This window comes from Mustelus asterias, chromosome 8 (genome assembly GCF_964213995.1).
Source record: "Mustelus asterias chromosome 8, sMusAst1.hap1.1, whole genome shotgun sequence".
NCBI classification, from domain to species: domain Eukaryota; kingdom Metazoa; phylum Chordata; class Chondrichthyes; order Carcharhiniformes; family Triakidae; genus Mustelus; species Mustelus asterias.
In genome coordinates, this window is record NC_135808.1 from 70989647 (window position 1) to 71010486 (window position 20840).

Consider the following 20840-nt stretch of genomic DNA (forward strand, 5'->3'; position numbering starts at 1 on the left):
TTTTCTTTGTCTAATCTTGTGAGCCAAATGTTTGCAATGTTGTAACTGAAATAGAAAAATAGATGATTGTGTTTAGTGTATGTTTCATAATTGTACTACATTTTACTTGTCAGTATTACAGAGAAGGTCAACAGTTGCTTGCAACTAATTCTAGTCAAGATGGTGTAAGCAATGAATTGAAGCTGTTCCATAGATGAGCTAAATCACCTAGATTTGGATTAGTAATTGCAACCTGTTAGCATTATATTTGTTCACTGATTATGAATGGGAAAGCATTTATTTTCATTCGAATTTTCTAAATACATTGGATTTTTAAAAACAGGCCCTGAAATGAAAGTGTGGGACGTTTGTGTATAAATGTTTCATATACTCGTTTACATACATTTAATATCAATTTTAAAGGAGATAAAGATCTATTAATTCATCTTTTTCTAGTCTTTAGTGGTAAATCTTCTATTGGGACTCATGTTGTTTATTCCTCATTAGTAGCCTAAATGCGCAAATCAGAAATTTCACTGACAACGTAAATCAAAGTCCAGGGAGAATTTTCATGATCTAACTTTAATGTTTCAATTTAAACATCAATGCTGTTATTAAAATAAGTGATAGTTCACTGGATCATCAAAATTACAAGTATTCTCCAGAGCTGACACACAAACTCTTTTCAATTTTTGCAAAAACAAATTGAGGATATAATGTAAATTCTTAATATAGGCTGAGAGGATTCAGAAATAAACAAACAATCTTGACATTTGGAATCACCTTTTTTCCCCAACATTTTTCTTCAAGCATTTATCATTGCAATCTCGCTCCCTCATACAATACTTTGTCCTACTCTGCTAGTAATTCAGAATGTGACTGCAAAGAACCTATGAATAAATAATTCATCTAACAATACAAATAGATCTGACACATTAAATGTTACAAATTTTACAAATGACAAATGGGAATTTTACTTTCTGCTCTGAAATAAGAGCCACATAACAGTCAAAACTAAAATCGCATAATTTGTATTAACTCCATGAACTGAAGAATTGAAGCTTCCCAATCTTGATTCTGCATGTTCTACTATGATTATGAAGTGAGAAGAATAGAGTACAACTAAAACACATCCTATTTTACATTGTTTCCAGAGTAAAATAAAAATAAAATAACTTTTCGCATTTTAACATTCTTCCTTGAAGCATTAGTAAGAATATCTACCAGTTGTTTTCAACTGTTTAATGCTATTGTAATGGTGAGCGTGTAAATACCTTAATGATTTATCAAAGTGATTTGATAGTTGATGTACAGTGTAATCAACTGACTCCAAAAGACTACTCAGATTTTTAGTTTCGTCGAATGCTAGTTCTCAACATGCTATTTTGCAATGTGTCTGTAACAATCGTGCCGAAAAATGTCTGTATATCACACATGGAATGATCTTTCAACTTTGTACTTTTGATTTTAGAAATCAAATTTTACATATATATATATATATATATATAGTACCTTTTTAATATAGATATTTGGTGCTTAGAACAATTAATATCACTGTAAATATAATATGGAGCAAAATAAACTATGTTTCTCTGGCGAATGCTCTTGCATTGCTTACTGATCTGCTTGCAAGGATCTTTCATGTTATAAATAACTTAAAGAGAAACTGATTGAAATCACTGGCTCACATGTTATTAGCTTCAAACTACAAGCGGATAAGTGCTCAAATCACAAGCTGTTTTCAGGAAAAATCTTAAATTGCGAAACCATTTTATTCAGTTTCTATACTTGGTATTACTTTATGCCGAATATAATCTTTCGCCAATGCGTTTTCTCCCTCATGAGAGACAAAGGAATTGGGGCAAATGTTTGGAAGGTAACGGCAGGCTCCTGTTTAAACAAAAGCTGATTTCCAGTGATAGTGAAATTCATTCTGCAACATCAATTTGTGTGGTTGTTTGTTGGATACTTCTTATTACATCTTGAATTATGCATTAAGAGCGGTGGGGAAACTATGTTATGGCTGCTGGTTAAGCTTCCATTCCAACTTTAATACCTTAACCATTGTGTCCAGGGTACGGAAGAGTTTACCACTTCAAGGCAAAATATGGAGTCGAATTTCTAAACCCACTTTAGGATGCAATGAGGAGCATTCAATGGGAAGCTGGAAATACACGATGGAGAGAGAGGGCTGTGCCGATAAACCTTAGCCTTTTGGCTAAGATCTAGCATCAGATTGAGCCCAAGGTGGAGTGCAATGCCTTGTCAATTTGGATCTTGTTGGTCTCTCATGTGGGGACCATGAATTGGATTTTGAATATGGTTTTTGGAGAAAGCAAGGAATCGATTTGGATTTGCCCTGTCCATTCTGAGCATTGGCTTTGTAATTTTGAGGATGGAGTAAAACATTTTAAAAAGTGTGAAAGAATGGGAGGAGAATTTAGTAGATTAGAAACACTGGCTTGGACTGGCTGGGCCAGTGTTCGATGTTAATTTAGATTTATTCATGGCCATTAGAGCAAGACGATCGATGTCCCAGCGATGAGGCCTTTGAGATTAAATTCTGCAGTTCTGACAGGGAATAAGCTGGCAGAAGGATTTACTCTCTTAGCCTGATGGCCCTACTGACTTTGAGAGTCTTCAGTGCAGCCCTTCGACATTGGCCAGCGAAAGCACCTCCATGCTGAGGCACCCTTGAGGACCTCACCTGCCTCAGAAGCAACCACCTCTCCTAGAGGGGCTGCCTTGGCTCCAGAGCTGTGGGCCTTCCGCATGGACCTGCAGTATCAGCAGCCAGCTCGCTGTCCATAATAGGTCAGCCAATACAGAGGTTGCCAGTTCGGAGACTGCTTCCTGGTAGATTGTAGTGCTGGCAAGTGTGGGCTCAGGACTCACATTTAGTCCTGATATTGGGGTCCCAAAACCCACAGGAAAATTCAGCCATGTAATGAACATTTTGACTGACAAGGGGATCACAGCAATTGAAAAGGTTTTACTCAGAATTGACAAGATCAAGATTTGAATTGCATTCATGTGGAACATACACTAAACAGTTGATGCTGTGTCAATTTGCTCCTTTAAAGATGCTCGATCGGTATTTGTGCAGAAAGATTAGAGTGTGCAGCGTGATATGATCAAATATTCCAAAAGCCATCTACGACAAATCCATGTAAATTACCCTTCAATTACCCAATTAGAGACTGAAAGCTGCAGTACAATTTACCAAGTAGTACACAGTTTACTTACATTGGGTGAAATTTAAATTCAACTGCAGATACACAAATGTCCTCAAGCAGCAGTTCAATTTTTAATGTTCAGACAGCTTGGGATGGCAATGGGTAATTCACAAATTTCCATTGCTGAAGCACGCTCAGGAACCTTTTAGTGTCTACTCCATGCTTCAGCAGCCCTGCTTGTGAAACATTGCAAATCTCAACTACTAGTCATCGCTGAGTTTTTTAAAAAACGTGTGGTTTTAAAGTCCTTGCATGCACACTGAAGCCTGATGAATGTCAGAAGCTTGTGTGATGTTTTATTTCTAGTTGTAATCTTGCGTAGGAACAGTATTCTGGCCCTGTTTCTTCCCTGCTTTAGGTCAACTTCGTCATAGATCAGGTCCATTTCTCTGCATGTCAAGGGGTCTGTAATAAGTGACAGATCTTTCAGAATATTCTCTCAGACTCCACTGCACCAACTGCTTCCCCAAGAGACCTCGGTTCCTGTGATTTCAAGAGTATAATCCGAAAGCATTCATGGAAGATTACTGGTGTGATTTTGAACGTACTATCATATGCATTTCTTCCATCTTTTAGAAGGCGAGGTGAGATCTCATAAATAAGCAACCTGGTTTATCTAGCAATATGGACCTTACCTTTCACAGAGTGGCAATCAGAATCAGATTGTCCCTAGCCAAGCTGTTCCAGTACAGCTACAACACTGGCATCTACCCAACAATGTTGAAAATTTCACAGATATGTCCTGTACGCAAAAGAACAAATCCAAACCGGCCACTTTCTGCCCCAACAATCTACTCTTGATCATAGACTACTCAAGTAAAGTGATGGAAAGGCTCATCAACAGTGCTATTGAGTGCTTGCTTAGCAGTAATCTACTCACTGAGTTTGCCTAGTTTGGGTTCCACCAGGGCCACTCAGCTCCTGACCTCATTACAACCTTGGTGTAAACATGAATAAAAGAACTGAAGAGGTGAGAGTGACTGTTCTTGACATCAAAGCTGCATTTGACCGAGTGTGGCATTGAGGAGCTCCAGCAAATCTGGAGTCAATGGGAATTGGGGGAAAAGCCCTCTGGTGGTTGGAGGCATACCCTGCACAAAGAAAGATGGCTGTGGTGGTTGGAGTTCACTCATCTCAGAGCCTGTCCGTCACTGCAGGAGTTCCTTTGGGCTGTGTCCTAGATCCAAACATTTGCAGCTGTTTTGTCAATGACCTTCCCTCCAACAAAAGATTAGAAGTGGGTATGTTCACTGATAATTGCAGTTTTCAGCACCATTTATAACTCCTCAGATACTGAAGTCCAGTATCGGAAGAAGGGTGGCTCGGTGGCACAGTGATTAGCACCGCTGCCTCACAGCTCCAGGGACCTGGGCTCGATTCCTGGCTTGGGTCACTGTCTGTGCGGAGTTTGCACATTCTTCCAGTGTCTGCGTGGGTTTCCTCCCACAGTCCAAAGATGTGCGGGTTAGGTTGATTGGCCGTGCTAAATTGCCCCTTAGTTTCCTGGGATGCCTAGGTTACAGGGATTAGCTGGGTAAATATGTGGTGTTATGGGGATAGGGTCTGGGTGGGATTGTTGTCAGTGCAGACTCAATGGGCCAAATGGCCTCCTTCTGCACTGTAGGGTTTCTGATCTCTATGATTCATGGACAAATGCAGCAAGACCGAGACAATATCCAGGCTTGGGTTGACACGTGGCAAATAACACAAGTGCCAGGTAATGAGTAACTCCGAGAAAATCCAGCCATCGCACCTTGACATTCAATGGCATTACCATTGCTGAATCCACACTATCACCATCCTGTGGGGTTACCATTGACCAGAAACTTAACTGGATTAACTATATAAATACTGTCAGAGGTTGGGAATCCTGTGGTGAGGAACTCACCTCCTGACTTTGCAAAGCGTCACCCAAACTAACGCGCACAAGAATGTGATGAAATATTTTCCACTTGCCTGGAAGAGTGCAGCTCCAATAACACTCAGGAAGATCAACAATATTCAGGCTGCTTGATTTGTACCCCATCAACAAACATTCACTCCCTCACTTGGCAGCAATGTGTACCATCTACCAGAATGCACTGCAGGAACTCACCGAGGCTCCTTAGACAGCACCTTCCAAGTCAATGACCACTACCATCTCGAAGGACAAGAGCAGCAAATACATGGGAACACCAGCATCTTGAAGCTCCACTCCAAGTCACTCACCATCCTGGCATGGAGATGTATTGCTGTTCCTTCACTATCACTGAGTCAAAATCCTGGAACTCCATCCCTAACAGCACTGTAGGAGTACCTACATGACATGAACTGCAGTTGTTCAAGACAGAGCTCAGCACTGCCTTCACAAGGGTAATAACTGTTGGCCCAGCCAATGATGCCCACATCCCTTAAATAAATAAATAAACAAACTCTGCTCCTACCTTCATACCTGGAATTCAAGCCAATCCTTTCTTGCCCGGCTTCAGTCTGTGTAGGGCAGATGCCCAGAACCCAGAAGTTATAGCCCCACATGAATGAAGCTCTTACAGCAAAGCTATCCATTTCCTGTCCGTCATGGTGCCATGCTAAGTAGTGGATTTTGCAATTTGTCTATTCTCATAGGCACATATCATCAAGTCAGCAATCTTTCGAGTGACTGGTACTCACATCACAGTCAGCCTTTTCTCAGGGAGGAAGACAGAAACTTGACCTCTTACCCTTCCTTTCGCTCTGCAACATCAAGGATTGGTTCAGCAAGCTAAGTTTAAAGTTTATTTATTAGTGTCGCAAGTGGGCTTACGTCAACACTGCAATGAAGTTACTGTGAAAATCCCCGAGTCGCCACACTCCAGCGCCTGTTTGGGTACACTGAGGGAGAATTTAGCATGGCCAATGCATCTAACCAGCATGTCATTCGGACTGTGGGAAGAAACCGGAGCACCCGGAGGAAACCGACGCAGGCACGGGGAGAATGTGCAGACTCCACACAGAGTGACCCAAGCTGGGAATCGAACCTGGATCCCTGGCGCTGTGAGGCAGCAGTGCTAATCACTGTGCCGGCAATCAAAGCTACATTTCAAATGAAAACCCATCCACTTGGCATGGAAGATAATGACAGCTACATTGGCCAAATAACAACACACCCTGGTGGGCACAGTCAATGGAAATCATTCTTGCACTGAAGTGAAAATATGTTCAACAGGTTTTGGACAAACCCCCCGCCCATTATCTCAGATAGATATGGATGTGAGAGTTCACCGTTCTGACAAGGCTAGCGTTCTAACTAATTTGTCCTCAACAATATTCCAGATAGCTTCTCCCCGCTGGAATTTACTTTTTATGAATAGAATCTAACTTCATTGATTTTATAGTGAAGTTGAATTGCTGTTCTGAACTAAATTGATGAGTTAATTTTGCACCGAGGTTTTCTGGAACACACCTAAATAACTGCAGACATTTGCAATAATCACCTTTTTGTTTGAATCACATTACTATGGCATTCACAGCAATGGTCGCATAGTTGAAACACCAAAATATCTATTCCTTGCAAGTATTTAAAAGAAACGGATTGAACAAAACTTTGCAACATAAAATTGAAAATTTATTGTTTGGCAAAGGCAAAGCACAGCTCTGCAAAGCCTGAAGAACAACTTCATTCAGCCAATTTTGTACAATTTCTCTTAATATTATACAGCAGATTGGAGAACCATTTAAAGAACAGATGAGCCAAAGACAGCAAGTATCCCAACTGGTGTTGCCAAATATACCCGCTGTGGTGAAATGGTCACTGGGTTTCATTCTAAACAGATATATTCTGAATTGGTACGGTGTTCACACAATTCTCATAAAAATGTTTTGTAAAAAAATGCAATATATCCTCCAACAAACCTGCAGCTTGTACATTAAAACCTGGGCAATTTGGAAATGCACATTCAACTGATAAGCTGCAAGTCCAATTTTCTTGCAGTACATTTGTGAATCACACAGGGAGGTAACTCCACTGATAGGCTAAGATGCTGTGTAATAGAACTTTTATTGTGTTCATCTGGATAAAAATGGATGGCTTCAACAAATAAGCCTCCCTTCGGAATGCTGAAACTAAAACTGGCACCAACAGTAGTTCTACAGATGATTTGTCTCAACAGTGACTTGGTGCTTTACAAGTCAAATTAATAGCCTTTTCATTAGACTTTGAAAACAAACAAAAAGACAAGTTGTACCAAAAAAAGAGGGCAGACTCAGCTGGGATATACAGTTAAACAGCACTCATATAGAATGGAGTCTAAGCAACAAACTGGATGTTATTTACAACATTTGGACAGGTTAGGACAACTTAGATAACAGTTGACCTGGTTGCTGTAGATTTTTGGAGAAGTGTATTAACTCGATGCTTCACTATACAATTAGATAAACATTTACATAAATGAGACATGCAAGTAATTTATAGGATGAAATGCACATCTACATTTTTAAAATTTGGACAACATTAGCAATGGGCAACATTTACTTTTAAAAATTAGCAGGTAAAAACAGCACAAGATATAGGCTGTTCTACCTTTCACAACATATTATTGTTGGAAAAAGTGCATTCTAAACAATGAAAGTGATATGAAATTTAAATTCAAGTGTAGCTGCAAAAAGAGGGTGGACTATCAATAAAATTTTGAAGGTAGAGATGGGAAAAGAAAAAAAGAATAATTCAAGAGATAACGAATTCCACAGCGGCCGTTATTTAAACTGGCCTCTTGACTGACATGGAGCAAGTTTCTATGGTTAACTCAAACTATAAGCAATTTAGGTGCTTCTCTGTACCTCAGATTAAACTTTGTCAAAAAAAAACTTGGTGCAAAAACCGAACTCAAAAGTAGCATCTTGAATACAAACAATTTGTCAATAGAATTCATATTGCACAAAGTTATAATAAAAAAAGACAACATGCTTTCTAGGTGCTGAAAGAGGCTGCATTTTAAATTATTTTCGATATCTAAACCAAAGACAACAATAAGAGTAGGTTGGATTGATGAGAGAGCATTTAAAACAAAAACTCAGATCTGTTTGAGTTTTTGGGAAGTCTGAGGTATATCAAATAGGATCATCCTGATGACTTTTCTGTTTTGATATACAGCCTATGTAATGTGACAGCAATATTGCACTTTGATATGTCAGTGCATGTGCCATCTTTTCATGCACATTACATCCTTAGTTTCTGATCAATACGTTATTATTCCCAAGATAAAATTCTGCATCAATTATTTGTTTCCAATAAGGCACATGTTCCAGCCTTTGCCACAGCGATGTTTCAAGTATTGTAAATGCCTAAAAACATTGGAAATAATTACATGTATTTCTGAAAATTAACAGAGTCCTTGAATAACATCCAGTTAAGAAAAAACAATTAGGACAGAGGAACAGAAGACCAAAAGACATCCTGCATGTCCCCAGTAACAGAGTGCAAGATGGTGTCTGATTGAAATTAGTCATCAAGTAACCAAATGTTATCTACAGATTTAAAAGTATTAAACATTAGTGTAGCACGTTACTGGAATCATCTGATTTCTGTATGTTGCCATCTATTCCGATATTTATTTATCCTGTTTGCATACATTGAAGTACCATTAATGAAACAGGAGTACCAACAGCATGTTCTTCTTCCCCCTTATGTCCCAGCGTTAGTTGCCATTTACTTTACACCAGTCCTATTACAGTCACATTCTAAAAACACAGCAATATTTGACTATTAACATTTACAGCATTTGTGCACATTTGTTCATTACAAAAAAACACTTGACACCAAGAGTACATAGAAAATTGACAACACTTAAAATCCATATCAAAATGTTAACAACTGTATTTTGTCGACCAAAACTCTTAACAGAAGTCTCAAGAAAGCCAATTGCATGTCTTGTAAAAACTGTTTTGTTGCTAAAATATAACTCGAGAGGGGTTTCAAGTGAGCCATCATTAATGGTTTTGAGGGAACAAACACAATTAAACTTATTTCGGGAAGACATGGATTGAATACTCATTGGTACCAACAGATTGCTGATTACATAAAATGCAGCATTATCTCCGTAGGAGATTTTTTCTTTCTCCCTTTGCTAACCATAGTTTGCATTGTCATTCCTGATAATTATTGCCAAATGAATGGATTTCAAGCATTTTCAGGTTTACACTTTTTAAACATTAAAGTATCTAATTCCGTAACACTTCCAAACAGCAGTACGAAGAAATTCAGAAAGATGCTACATGATGATTTCAGAAGACAATGATTTCTGTATTTTTTAAGGCAGTACCTTTGATTATTTGGCATTAACTTACTGCATATTTCATTTAAAACATGAAAAACATAGATAAAATGTGAGTGGAGTATTTAAATAAGTCAGAGTAACCAGCTTGTAGATTTATTAAAATGAAACGGGGTTTTGGGGGTGGGGGAGTGATGTTGAGGAGGACTTGAAATGTAAGGAATTGCAGAGACAAATGACCATTGTTCCCTCCTCAAATGCTTGCAAACTCAGACAATCCCACCTCATCCACTCGACACTATACAAGCTTATTTTATATATCGCATGCAACACAATTTAAAAATCGCAAGGCATTTGCCTTGTTAGCCTGATCTGGTTGGAATGATGCAGAGGAATCGCATTGACTCTGAAAGGGAAATCGCAGTCTCCCACTGTGATGTCGAAACGTCAGTCTGTCCGTTGCCTCTCAGACTTAAAATTAATCATTTTTCACCTGACTACAACTTAAATTGAAATGGCTTCTGTTGTGTGCATGCATTCCTGATTGCTGGCTCTTTTAAATTCTACCTCGCAACAATTTGTAGTCAAATGTTTATCCCAAGTGTATAAATCAGAAATTATTTCAACAGTCCATTTTAGCAGTGTGTTAAGGTTTAAGTTTGAGAGAAAAATCTACATTTGATTTTGCATAATACCTACAAAGCAGAGCATCTTTACTTCATCTGCACTTTAAAAATGCTCAAGGAATCCTCCTGTTCCTGCAGTCTCACACTCAATCTTACAGTTTCTCAAATAGTTACTTTAATTGATCCCAGCTTAAAATATTGCTGCACTTTCACACTTCGTTTTAAGTGTTGGTAGTGGAAGCATCAATACTAGAAACAATACGACTGGTTTCAAATCTGGAACATAAACAGTCAATCTCTTTGAGTAGGTCTATTTCACTTGTGGGCTGTATCAATTCAGCCTCAACGTCTTCTTTCTCCCAAGGGATTAAAACTGATGGGTATTTTGTTGTATTTTGACACTGCTCGTCGTAGGTACCTTCTTCACTGGTTAGTGTTCGTTCTGCCTCCTTTAGTTTAGCTGAAATTTTGTTCTCCTGCTTTGATTTTTGGCTGGAAGCAGTGGTTGCCACAGAAGTTTTAAAAGATGAGTCACTATTGAGCTTCGGAAAAGTTGTCAACTCGTCAACGAACACACTGGAGCTGTCACAGGATGGTGCTTCAAAACTAACCGGACATTCAGTAAAATAGAATGATTTTCTGGGAGACGGGGGAAGGGGCTTTCTATGGACAACGCTGTCATCTTGTCCCAGGTGCCAACTCAGATGATCGCCATTATATTCATCAAATTTGGCCAGGTTTCCCTCACTTGGAGTATTGGACTTCCTCTAACAAAATAAGAGAAATATTCAGCGTCAGATCTCCCAAAACTATAATGGTAAATAAAAAGAATAATATATTGTCAAGTCTGAAAGGCAGTTAAATCTGATATTAAATCTCCTGTACAAAACAGCTAGTTCTTGTATCATCTTTCATTAGTTAACATTTTCGAAATCCTCAAGATTTAAACGAGGCAAACCAATACTTTTGACTTTTTTGTAATATTTTCTTCCCAAATTAGTTCGCGACAGCATTGCGTGTTGGGGAAGGATGAGAATCAGAAGACAGATGCCACCATTGATTACAACAGTGGTTACACCAGTGGTATTCCTTGGCCATGCACCAGTGTACATTTGAAAAGATTAAATAAAACAATTGATTCCCACAAACTAACTGCATTAAACTGACGAACTTCAAGGAAAGCCCGATTGGTACCTTGCCTGAGATGATTTTTTTAAAATTACATGCATGAGTGAGCTTGAGAGTCACTTTTGCTTTGATTTTTTAAACTTGGTGCACTACCGTGATCTTAGAAGTGCAATGCAGAGTACTCACCACAACTTTGTAACTGATATCATCCATTGATTTGAAGAAATCCAGACTTTTAGCACCACATAGCTTTCCTTGATCTGAACTGTGCGTGCTGAGGGTATCAAGGATCTCTCCCAGCAGGTCCATCTGACCTGAAGATTGTGACTCCAGTTCAGTCTGCTCCGAATCATCACTGTCATCAATATAGGCATAGACTTCTCCACTGTCTTCAGAAGATATCCTGAGAAATATGAATACTGCTTAGTTCCTTCAGATTGAAGGCACACTTATTCTGCTCGCCATGCATTAATAAAAGCAGCCATTTACTAAAACATTTGAAAGATTAATTGAAAGCTGAAACTTTTACAAAAATTATGTTGTGACGCGCTTCAAAATGTCTGAAGTAAGTTACTTGGAACTGGATAATTTATGCTTCAGAGCAGAGAGCAGAAAAGTTAAATGATGCACAGATCAAATAACTTAAACTACTTCTATTAGCTATTGTACCTCGGCGATAAAGATAGGGCAGTTTTATTCAAGATATAATGTGGGAACTGCAAACATGAAATTCAAGTATTTGTAAGGCATTAAAACACATTTACCCATTTTAAAAAGTATGTTAGAAATGGAAGGGGGTCACTGCTAAGAGAAACATGGGGAAGTCTTGTGGCGCAGTAGGCACTGCCTCTGACCCAGAAAACTCCCGGTTCGAGTCCCTCTCCAGGACTTGACAGCCATGGAAGGTGCGATCAGAAAGTGGTCAAACAGAATGATTATCAACATGTAAATCCTTCCAATATGCCACAGCATGTAGGAAGGGCAGGAAAGTCTCCTGGTCCTCCATGCTTGATGCAGAGTGCTGCCCCTCAAGCTACAGCTGCTGGCAAACTCTTCCGGAAAAAGTAACAGGCAAAAGCATATGCTTAGTCTGCTTCATGTGCCAACACCATCCAGCCCCAGGGTAGTTTTCCAAGAGGCAGAATTTGCAGCCTAAAGGGCTAACAGTCCACAAGCAGGAGTATTCAATTCAGGGTAAATCATGGTAAGGTCTAACGTTAGAAGCTGACTGCAGATCCCACCCCAAAACCACCACCACGAGTGGGGGACTAGGCTAGCTGCCTGAAGACAGCCTTCTGTTCTGAAGTCAACCTGACAACAAGCCTGAATGTTGGGCTATTGGAGATTAAAGGGGGCCCAGAATATTTCACTGGCAGAAGGTGCAAGATGTTCACACTTGCAGGCAATGGCAACAACTTGTGCAAATAGTGGATAGAGTGCGAGTCCACAGAATCCCAGAAAGTGTTGAGAATGTCAAGTTGTTAACAGCCATGTTTTAAACAGTCCATCTATATACAAAATAAAAGTTATGATCTCAAGGATATTGAAACAGAATTTCCACCTCAATACAAGGCTCTTGTGATTCACATTGCCATGGAGATGGGCTTTGAGAGGGGAAGAGTCCAAGATATTGATGAAAACTCACGTCTGTAAAGACCTGCAATAGGGAGAACAGGGATAGGCAGCAAGGTGCTGTGGTTCACCATCCAAGATTACAGATGGGAACTCACGCTGGTAATGAGAAAACTGAACTCATGATGAGTTTAAATGAGGTTGGAAGATTCACCTAGCTTTTGGTGAAGGAAGAAACCCCAACAAAAAACCCACTGTAAAAACTGTTACGAGATTAAAAGTTCCCAGCTGAGCAAGAAAAAGAACAGACATACACCACCAAGAGCCAGGAATCAGCTTAGACACGATTCAGGGGGAATTGAATTTCTATTGAACGGATGGTGTAAAGTATATCTGTGAAGTCAGTTTTTAGTTGTGCTAAAAGAAAAAGAGGAATGTTCTGATGTATGGCTTAAAGTATAGGTTATCTATAAAGATATTGTTTAACCAATAGTGTGTTTAGTCTTTTGTTACAGTAAAAATCTTAAAAATGAGAGATCTTGTTGTGTCATCCTTTCAGCTATTAACTGGAAATTTTAATTTATTTTCAAAAGCTGTTGGTCTCTACAGAGATCACAGAACAGGTCACAGCTCTGGCTACTTGCTACCCTGTGGGATGGTTTCCTGTCCACAATGGTGGCCTGGCTGCTGAGCCCATTTTTAAATTTGCAATTTTTAAAAGTTGGAGAGAAGACACCTCAATTTGGAGGTGACAAATGAAAGAATTAGGAGCAGGAATAAGCCACTTAGCCACTCAAGCCTACCCCACCATTCATCCATGCTATCGCTGCCTAATTACCTCAATTTATCTAAGTACTTATTATAACGTCGTTAAAAATAGTGTCCAGCATTTTCCCTATGATGTTAAGCTAACTGGCCTACAGTTTCCATCTTTCTGTCACTCTTTTTGGATAAAGGAATTACATTAGTTATTTTCCAATCTAATGGAACCTTCTCTGAATCTAATGAAATTTGGAAAATAAAAAGCTTTGCATCAACTACCTCACTGATCACTTCTTTTAAGACCCTAGGCTGAAATCCACCATGATCCAGGGATTTGTCAACTCACAGTTCCAACAATCTGCTTAGTATCACCTCCCTAGTGATAGTAATTTTCTTCAGAAACTGCTTCCCTCTGATTTCCAGCCAATATCTAGGATTTCATTTGGATCCTTCATAATGAAGACCGATGCAAAATGCCTATTCATCTGCCATCTCTTTATTTTCCATTATGGCTCCCCAAACTCACCTCTTATACGAAAAACGCTCACTTTGTTAACTCTTTTAAATATCTATAGAAACTTTTATTATCTGCCTTTATTTCTAGCCATCTTTCTTTCATACTGGAATTTATTCCCCTGAATTAATCTGGTCATTCTTTGCTTTTTTTATATTCTGTCCAATCTTTGATCTGTAACTCCATCTTTGCACAATTCACACAATCCCTACAGTGCTGAAAGAGGCCATTCGGCCCATCGAGTCTGTACCAACCCTCCGAAAGAGCATCCCACCCAGGCCCTCTCCTCCACCCTATCCCCGTAACCCTGTGCATTTACCATGTCTAATCCACCGAACCAACACATCCTTGGACACTAAAGTGCAATTTAGAATGGCCAATCCACCTAACCTGCACATCTTTTGACAATTATATGCTTTTAGTCTGATACTATCTTCAATCTTTTTAGTCAACCACAGATGGTGGGTCCCCCTTGGAATCTTTCTTTCGCTTTGGAATGTATCCAATCTATGTATTCTGAAATGTCCCCTTAAATGTCTGCCACTGCATCTCTACCCTTTAACTTAAATTGTCAGTTCACTTTTGCTGGCCCTGGCTTTATGCTCTCATAATTGCCATTAATTAATTTTAAAATACCAGCCTTAGACCCACTCTTCTCTCCCTCAAATGGAACATAAAATTCAGCCATATTATGATCACTGTGACCAAGAGATGCCTTCACTATGAGGTCATTAATTAATCCTATTTCATTGCACAATGGTTCTACTGGAGGACACCCCCCCCCCCCCCCCCCCCCACCACCCCCAGCTTTCCCTCCCCCGCGACGGCCTCTCAAATCCCAACCGGCCTTGCCAATCCCCAAACATTTACAAAGGTCTGACTCATTGTACCTTGCTTCCTCACTAGCCAAGTGCCATATCAGCAGTGGCCACCTTTCCCACTGGTACATCAAAAGCTGCCAAACTCTGCTTGGCTGGCAACCACCTGAAGTAGGACTACCTATCGTAAGGAACAGAATTCCACCTCCAGTCTATTAATGACCAACTAATTGGGCATTAATTGGCCAACTAACTGCAGGGCAGCCATTCCTCCCCTGGGCAGTCTCTCCCTCACCCCGCACTTAACTTTTTAAACCAGGGGTGAGGACCAGTGCACCCTGTATAATTCAGCCCATTGATCTTAATGTCATGGGTAGCATGTTCATACTGATTTTAATAATTATTTTCCCCACTTGTTGTATAGAATTGCTTAAAAACAGAAATGAGAAGCTTTCCCCACTTTGCTGCTCCAACAGTAATTCTAGACTTCCCTGTCCTCGTTCAGCCTGCTCATCAGAAGTTATCACTTTGTGCTGTATTTCAAATGAACACGCAAAACACGAGCGACAAGAGGTGGAATTTATCCACTGCTTTTGAGCAGTGGTTAAGGTTATCATGCAATTTGTCTAAACAATAGCACAGTTAAACTCCAATCAGAGTGGCAGACTGCTAGACATCATTTTGTCCTTGGCTAATGGAATGTCAAATATACGTGCTATTGTACGCCATGGGGGGGGTGGGGGGGGGGGGGGGAATTGTCCCGTACCGCCCGCAAAGGTATTGTAGCAGGCGGAGGGGGCAGACCACGCATAGATCCACGAGCCCCAGGTAGGCTTCTCCGGTTTTGGAGCGAGCACAGTCAGAGAATCATTCCACATTTTTATAAGCTCTATGATTAGTCCATAAAATGATTATCGGAAAATAACAAACACTAATGATGAAATATGCGGTGATTTTAAATCTCTCATTTGTAGGATTGTGAGTGAACTTATTGGCATTATGTTGTCATCCAGCTATCAAAGATGAACACATACACACAATATGCCAATCCAGGTCAACATTTAAAAAAGGCATACACCTTTCCCAAGTGCAGATATAGTTGGATATCTTGAAACCAGTAGAGGTCAGTATTGATGCATATATTTCTGATACCGTGCATCCATTATCCAATATGATCCTCTCATCCAAAAACAAAAATATAATGAAGTGCAGAGGTATAACCAGTTATTGCAACAATTATAAGATTTGTATTTCCCCCAAATTGAATGAATATTTCTAACAAACATGCGTCCAGTCTACTTTAACTGTCATAAATAGTTCTGCAAGATGAATTAAAACGTGCAATTGAAAATACTACACGAAGCTGCAGCTGTACAACTGTACACAATCTACAGTTTAGATATCTTAATATTCTGACTGCAATGTCTGCAGACATCTAACTACATCATTTCTGCAGAACCATCCTGGTATCAATATACTATTTGGTACAACAAGTACAAAGATGTGCAGGTCAGGTAGTTTGGCCAAGATAAATTGCCCTTTAGTGTCAGGGGGATTAGCAGGATAAACGTGGGATTACGGGGATAGGGCCAGGGTGGGATTGTTATCGGTGCAGGCTCGATGGGCGGAATGGTCTCCTTTTGCACCGCAGGGATTCCATGATTCTGTTTTTGAAAAGAAAATGGTGCCCTAAGGCATGAAATAGATTATGGAGAAATCCTATATGCATGTGCAGTAACATTATATATCCAATGAGCAACAAATATAATTCACCAGTAAAATAGACACACTAAAAGAAACAATGGAAATGATGCCTTACTTGCTTGCTCTGTCCATCTCTTCAGCATCCAGTGAAGAAACAGTACCAGCATGTGATGACCGTTGAGGGCGAACCTAAGGCAGGGAGACAAAAGCGATTTTCATTACCAATGTTTCACTCTTTACATCTATATTACTTTTGGTTCCATGGATTTCAGCAGCCTATCAAAGTGGCCTCTTCTTGTGGGAGCCTGGACAGCTGATGCCACATTACAACGTTGATGTGTCACTTACAACTATAAAATATGGGCACTCAATTATCCTAATTCAAATAATACTCATCCTATACTGTGGAGGTATTGATACTGAAGCTATCTACAAAAGTGACGATGAAGAAACCTTACACACATTAAAAGCCTGAAAAGTTATGTGCATCAGAAGGCATAAATATTAGTGATGCAACATTGTTATACATACTTTTAAAAATTGGAACACATTACATGCGGAATTAGTCACATTTTGTACTAATTGCCGGAAAACAGGATATTACTATTATGCCAATGCAGCCCACCCAATAAACCAAACATTGATATTCAGTTGGTTGAGTATTACATTTACTGCCAGATCTTCTGGCATATTGTTCATAGCATTTTGATGATGCACGATTTTATAATGATAGGTGTGTTATACTGTGCATGCATGCTTGATGTATAATTCTGCAGCTGAGCTGCAACAATATTACATTTGGTCGCTAAAGCCACCAAGAAATACCCTCAGGTTAAATACTGTAGGTGAACGTTTTCAGATGGCCAGGTCCTTTTAAGGTTTTCACTCTAGGTCAGTAAGGGACCAATGTGAAATGACTTTTAAATATAATATGCTGACAACACTTTAAGGTAGGATATCTGATGCGGATGGATCCAAAACTTAGTTTTTTTATAATGGAAATTTTCCTTTGACACAGCCAACATTAAATAGAGGGACAAGAACACTATCATGTAAAACACAAATATTCTTTAGCTAAAGCGTAAGTATAAGATTACAGTTACAGTCTAATTAAAAGTGATGTGGAGATGCCAATGTTGGACTGGGATGGGCACAGTAAGAAGTCTCACAACACCAGGTTAAAGTCCAACAGGTTTATTTGGAATCACGAGCTTTCACAGCGTTGCTCCTTCATCAGGTGAGTGATGAAGGAGCAGCACGCCAAAAGCTCATGATTCCAAATAAACCTGTTGGACTTTAACCTGGTGTTGTGAGACTTCTTTCTAAATTAAAAGTGAAGACTGACTAGATTCGCTCAATTAAGAGATGACAGACATTGTGGCTGTGGTATCATTTGGACAATGCAAGTGTGAGTGAGTGGAATAGCGAGGCTGACCTTCAGCAAATGAGAAAGGTGGAGCCTGCCGTGTATTTTTCCAATTTGAGTAAATCATGACAAACAAATCAAGTTCAAACTTAAATTGGTGTCATCTCAAGGAATGAGTCACAAAAATTATTTACCCTGTCTCTGGTGAAATGGTCATGATGAACTATGTGAACTTTTGACAGTTTCAGCTCCTCAATATTTCCCTGCCATTTATTGCAATAGATTACATTGATGCCCATTTCAGTTTTAAAGTGGGCCATGGAATTGAGTAACCCATGCATTCAGTCATCTTCAGTCCTGAATGTGATGATTAGAGGTTAGGAATTCTATCACATCCACTTTGGTGTACCACAATTTGGGAGACAAAAGAAAAAGCAACTTAAAGAGCTGAATGTAAGGACCTGTCAAAGGGAAGATGATTCCATCTGCCCACGAAAGAAAAAAAAATGCTTTCTTTCTACCTTGTCGTCGTTGTTGCTTTCTTTTCGCTCTTATATACGACAGCATCAGGGAACTGTCTTGTAAAAAGGGAGGTGGTGCAGAGGGAAAGTTACAGGATAGACAAACTGCATAATGTTATGGTGTAAATAAAACAGCAGCAGTTGATAAAATGATGTCTTAAACTGGAGAAGGCTCAGCTCTCCCAGACAGATTTTCATGTGTAATGTTTGGGGCTGCATTCAATTTTCGTATCATTCAATGCTTTGCTCTTTCTCCCTAAAAAATTATCACTTCGAGCCATTGACTTTTAAACTTGAAATTCCTTATCCTAAATCACATTATGCATTCAGCTCCATCACAAGCACACTGTATCCAAGTCATCAAGATCAACTTCAATACGTCTGCTTCCCATCTTCTTAGCAGCAAAAATAAAACTGATGCTAACTGTCAAGTACAACACTTCACAGCACTTTGCGTTTTTTTAAAAATCAGACCTGTACCAGTCTGATATGAAGAAATGCTGCACAATGTTGTATTCAACAATGCATTTATCCATTCTTATCATGAATTCCCAACAAATGGCAAACATTTTCAATGCAAAATCTCTTTTAAAAACATGCCCATATGATAAACAGAGACTCCCTTCTTTTCGACCTACCACTTTAGATCTCTCCACATGCATCAGCCATGGCCAACAGGGCAAGCAATTTGCCCCAAGCCTTCATCTGTACAGCTGTGAAATGGGTTAGAGTTTCACTGATCTCAGGTGGGTGAAGAAAGAAGGTCAAGGCTATGTTCTTGATATCTTTATAAGCTCACTTGCTGCAGCGAATGCTTAAACTCTAATGAGCAGCCAACCCATACCCTCCACCAGAGGAAATCACAAATGAGATCATGTGCCCCGTTATTAGGCAATGCACTATGACAGAGCAAGCTGCTGAATATGTTTATGCTGACTGAATCTTGCTGGTTGGGCAAATGGTAACACCAGGTGACTCAGGACCCAATCCCCATGATCAAATCGCAAACACTTGCTGTCCAGCTCAAGTGAAAAGTAACAATGTGGATCAAAATAGAAGAGGGGGTGGGAAGAGAGAGAGAGGAAGCCAATTGCCCCAGCCGATCTACAATGGGAAGAAGGGGGAAGACAAGTCAGGAGGAAAATTAGATGCAACATGATTTGTAAATGTAGAAGACTCATTAATCTTTCTGGGGTATGTAGGTTGCTGTACTTCTCCAGAAATGACTATCCTTCTGCAATACTCCTGACGCAAAATGAGAAACCTTCCTAACCAGTTTAAAATGTTAATTTTGCCAGATGACAGGTTTCTGATAATTATTTTTCACTTGTTACATAGGAACCTTTTTGTAGCAGTAGGTTTAGCCCACATAAAAAGTCTTTGTTGTCAAACCGCATTTGAACAGTACAAAAAAATCAAGCGTATTAATAATCAGTCTATACTTTATTTTTGAACTACTCATTTAAATACAAAGGTAATTACCAGTAATGAGCACTCTTTGATCTTCCCAGAAAAGACAAGCTTTCATGTACTTGATTGTACATTTTGTTCTCAGCAGTACTGCATGTTTCTCCTGCATGTGTTAACAATCCTTCTTTTTCCAGAAGCAATATTTTTAATGACTGCATTTTTAAATGGCAGAATCAATAGGGGGAAGTAATTCACAGAAACTATTTCGAGTGGTGCAGCTGAAGAGGTGTCCCATTCCATTCACAAGGTTTCCAAAATTCTGGACTTAGACCATCACACTTTTCAAACTAAAGACTATACCCCTTCTGGTAAAAAGCCACAGCAAAGGCAATTAGACAATTTTCCAACTTCCAGCTTCAAAACGTTCTATTAATTACGGACTTCAAAGTCTTAAAGTTGTTCAGTTTTCGTTTAAGACTGTGTCCACCTAGCAAACTTGTCTAATATACGCATGAAATATGTAAATAAACTTCACTTCCTGCTGTCCCCATATAGGCAAATCACTTTGGAGTGTTTCGTAGTTTGAAATATGCAGACCGCTAATTTAACAATAGCCTAATACCAAAAATCTAGTGAGTTAAGAGTTCTATGCGACAAATACATTTGAATTAACTAACTTCCTCCTGCTAAAAGGTATTCCACTATTTTTGGAATAAAATGCAATCTATCCTGCTAAACTGGATTGAGATCCAGTCTTCTGGAATATTTCAAGTCTACAAGATACACTGTGGCAACTCATCAAGGCTGGGTAAAATACTCAGTCAGAAAGTCGATGCAGACTTGATGGGCCTAATGGCCTCTTCTGAACTATAGGGATTCAATGATGATTCTGCAACAGCATCTCCAAAGCGCCAACCTCTGCCATCTCAAAAGTCAAGAGCAACAGCAGAGAATACCTCTAAATCCCACATCATCCT

The 20840-nt window shown here is 39.4% G+C and overlaps 1 protein-coding gene across 3 annotated transcripts in view; it reads right to left on the reverse strand.

Moving 5' to 3' along the window:
- Positions 1 to 6776: 6776 nt before the first annotated feature.
- Positions 6777 to 20840, reverse strand: part of dennd1b (DENN/MADD domain containing 1B) — a 296649-nt gene continuing 282585 nt past the window's right edge. For all 3 annotated transcript variants that reach the window (XM_078218144.1, XM_078218142.1, XM_078218143.1), the window contains 3 exons: positions 16682 to 16755; positions 11383 to 11599; positions 6777 to 10835 (listed from right to left, as the gene is read on the reverse strand). In XM_078218144.1, coding sequence (XP_078074270.1) covers positions 10290 to 10835; positions 11383 to 11599; positions 16682 to 16755 — 837 coding nt within the window. In that variant the 3' untranslated portion in view covers positions 6777 to 10289. The remainder of the gene's footprint in view (positions 10836 to 11382; positions 11600 to 16681; positions 16756 to 20840) is intronic.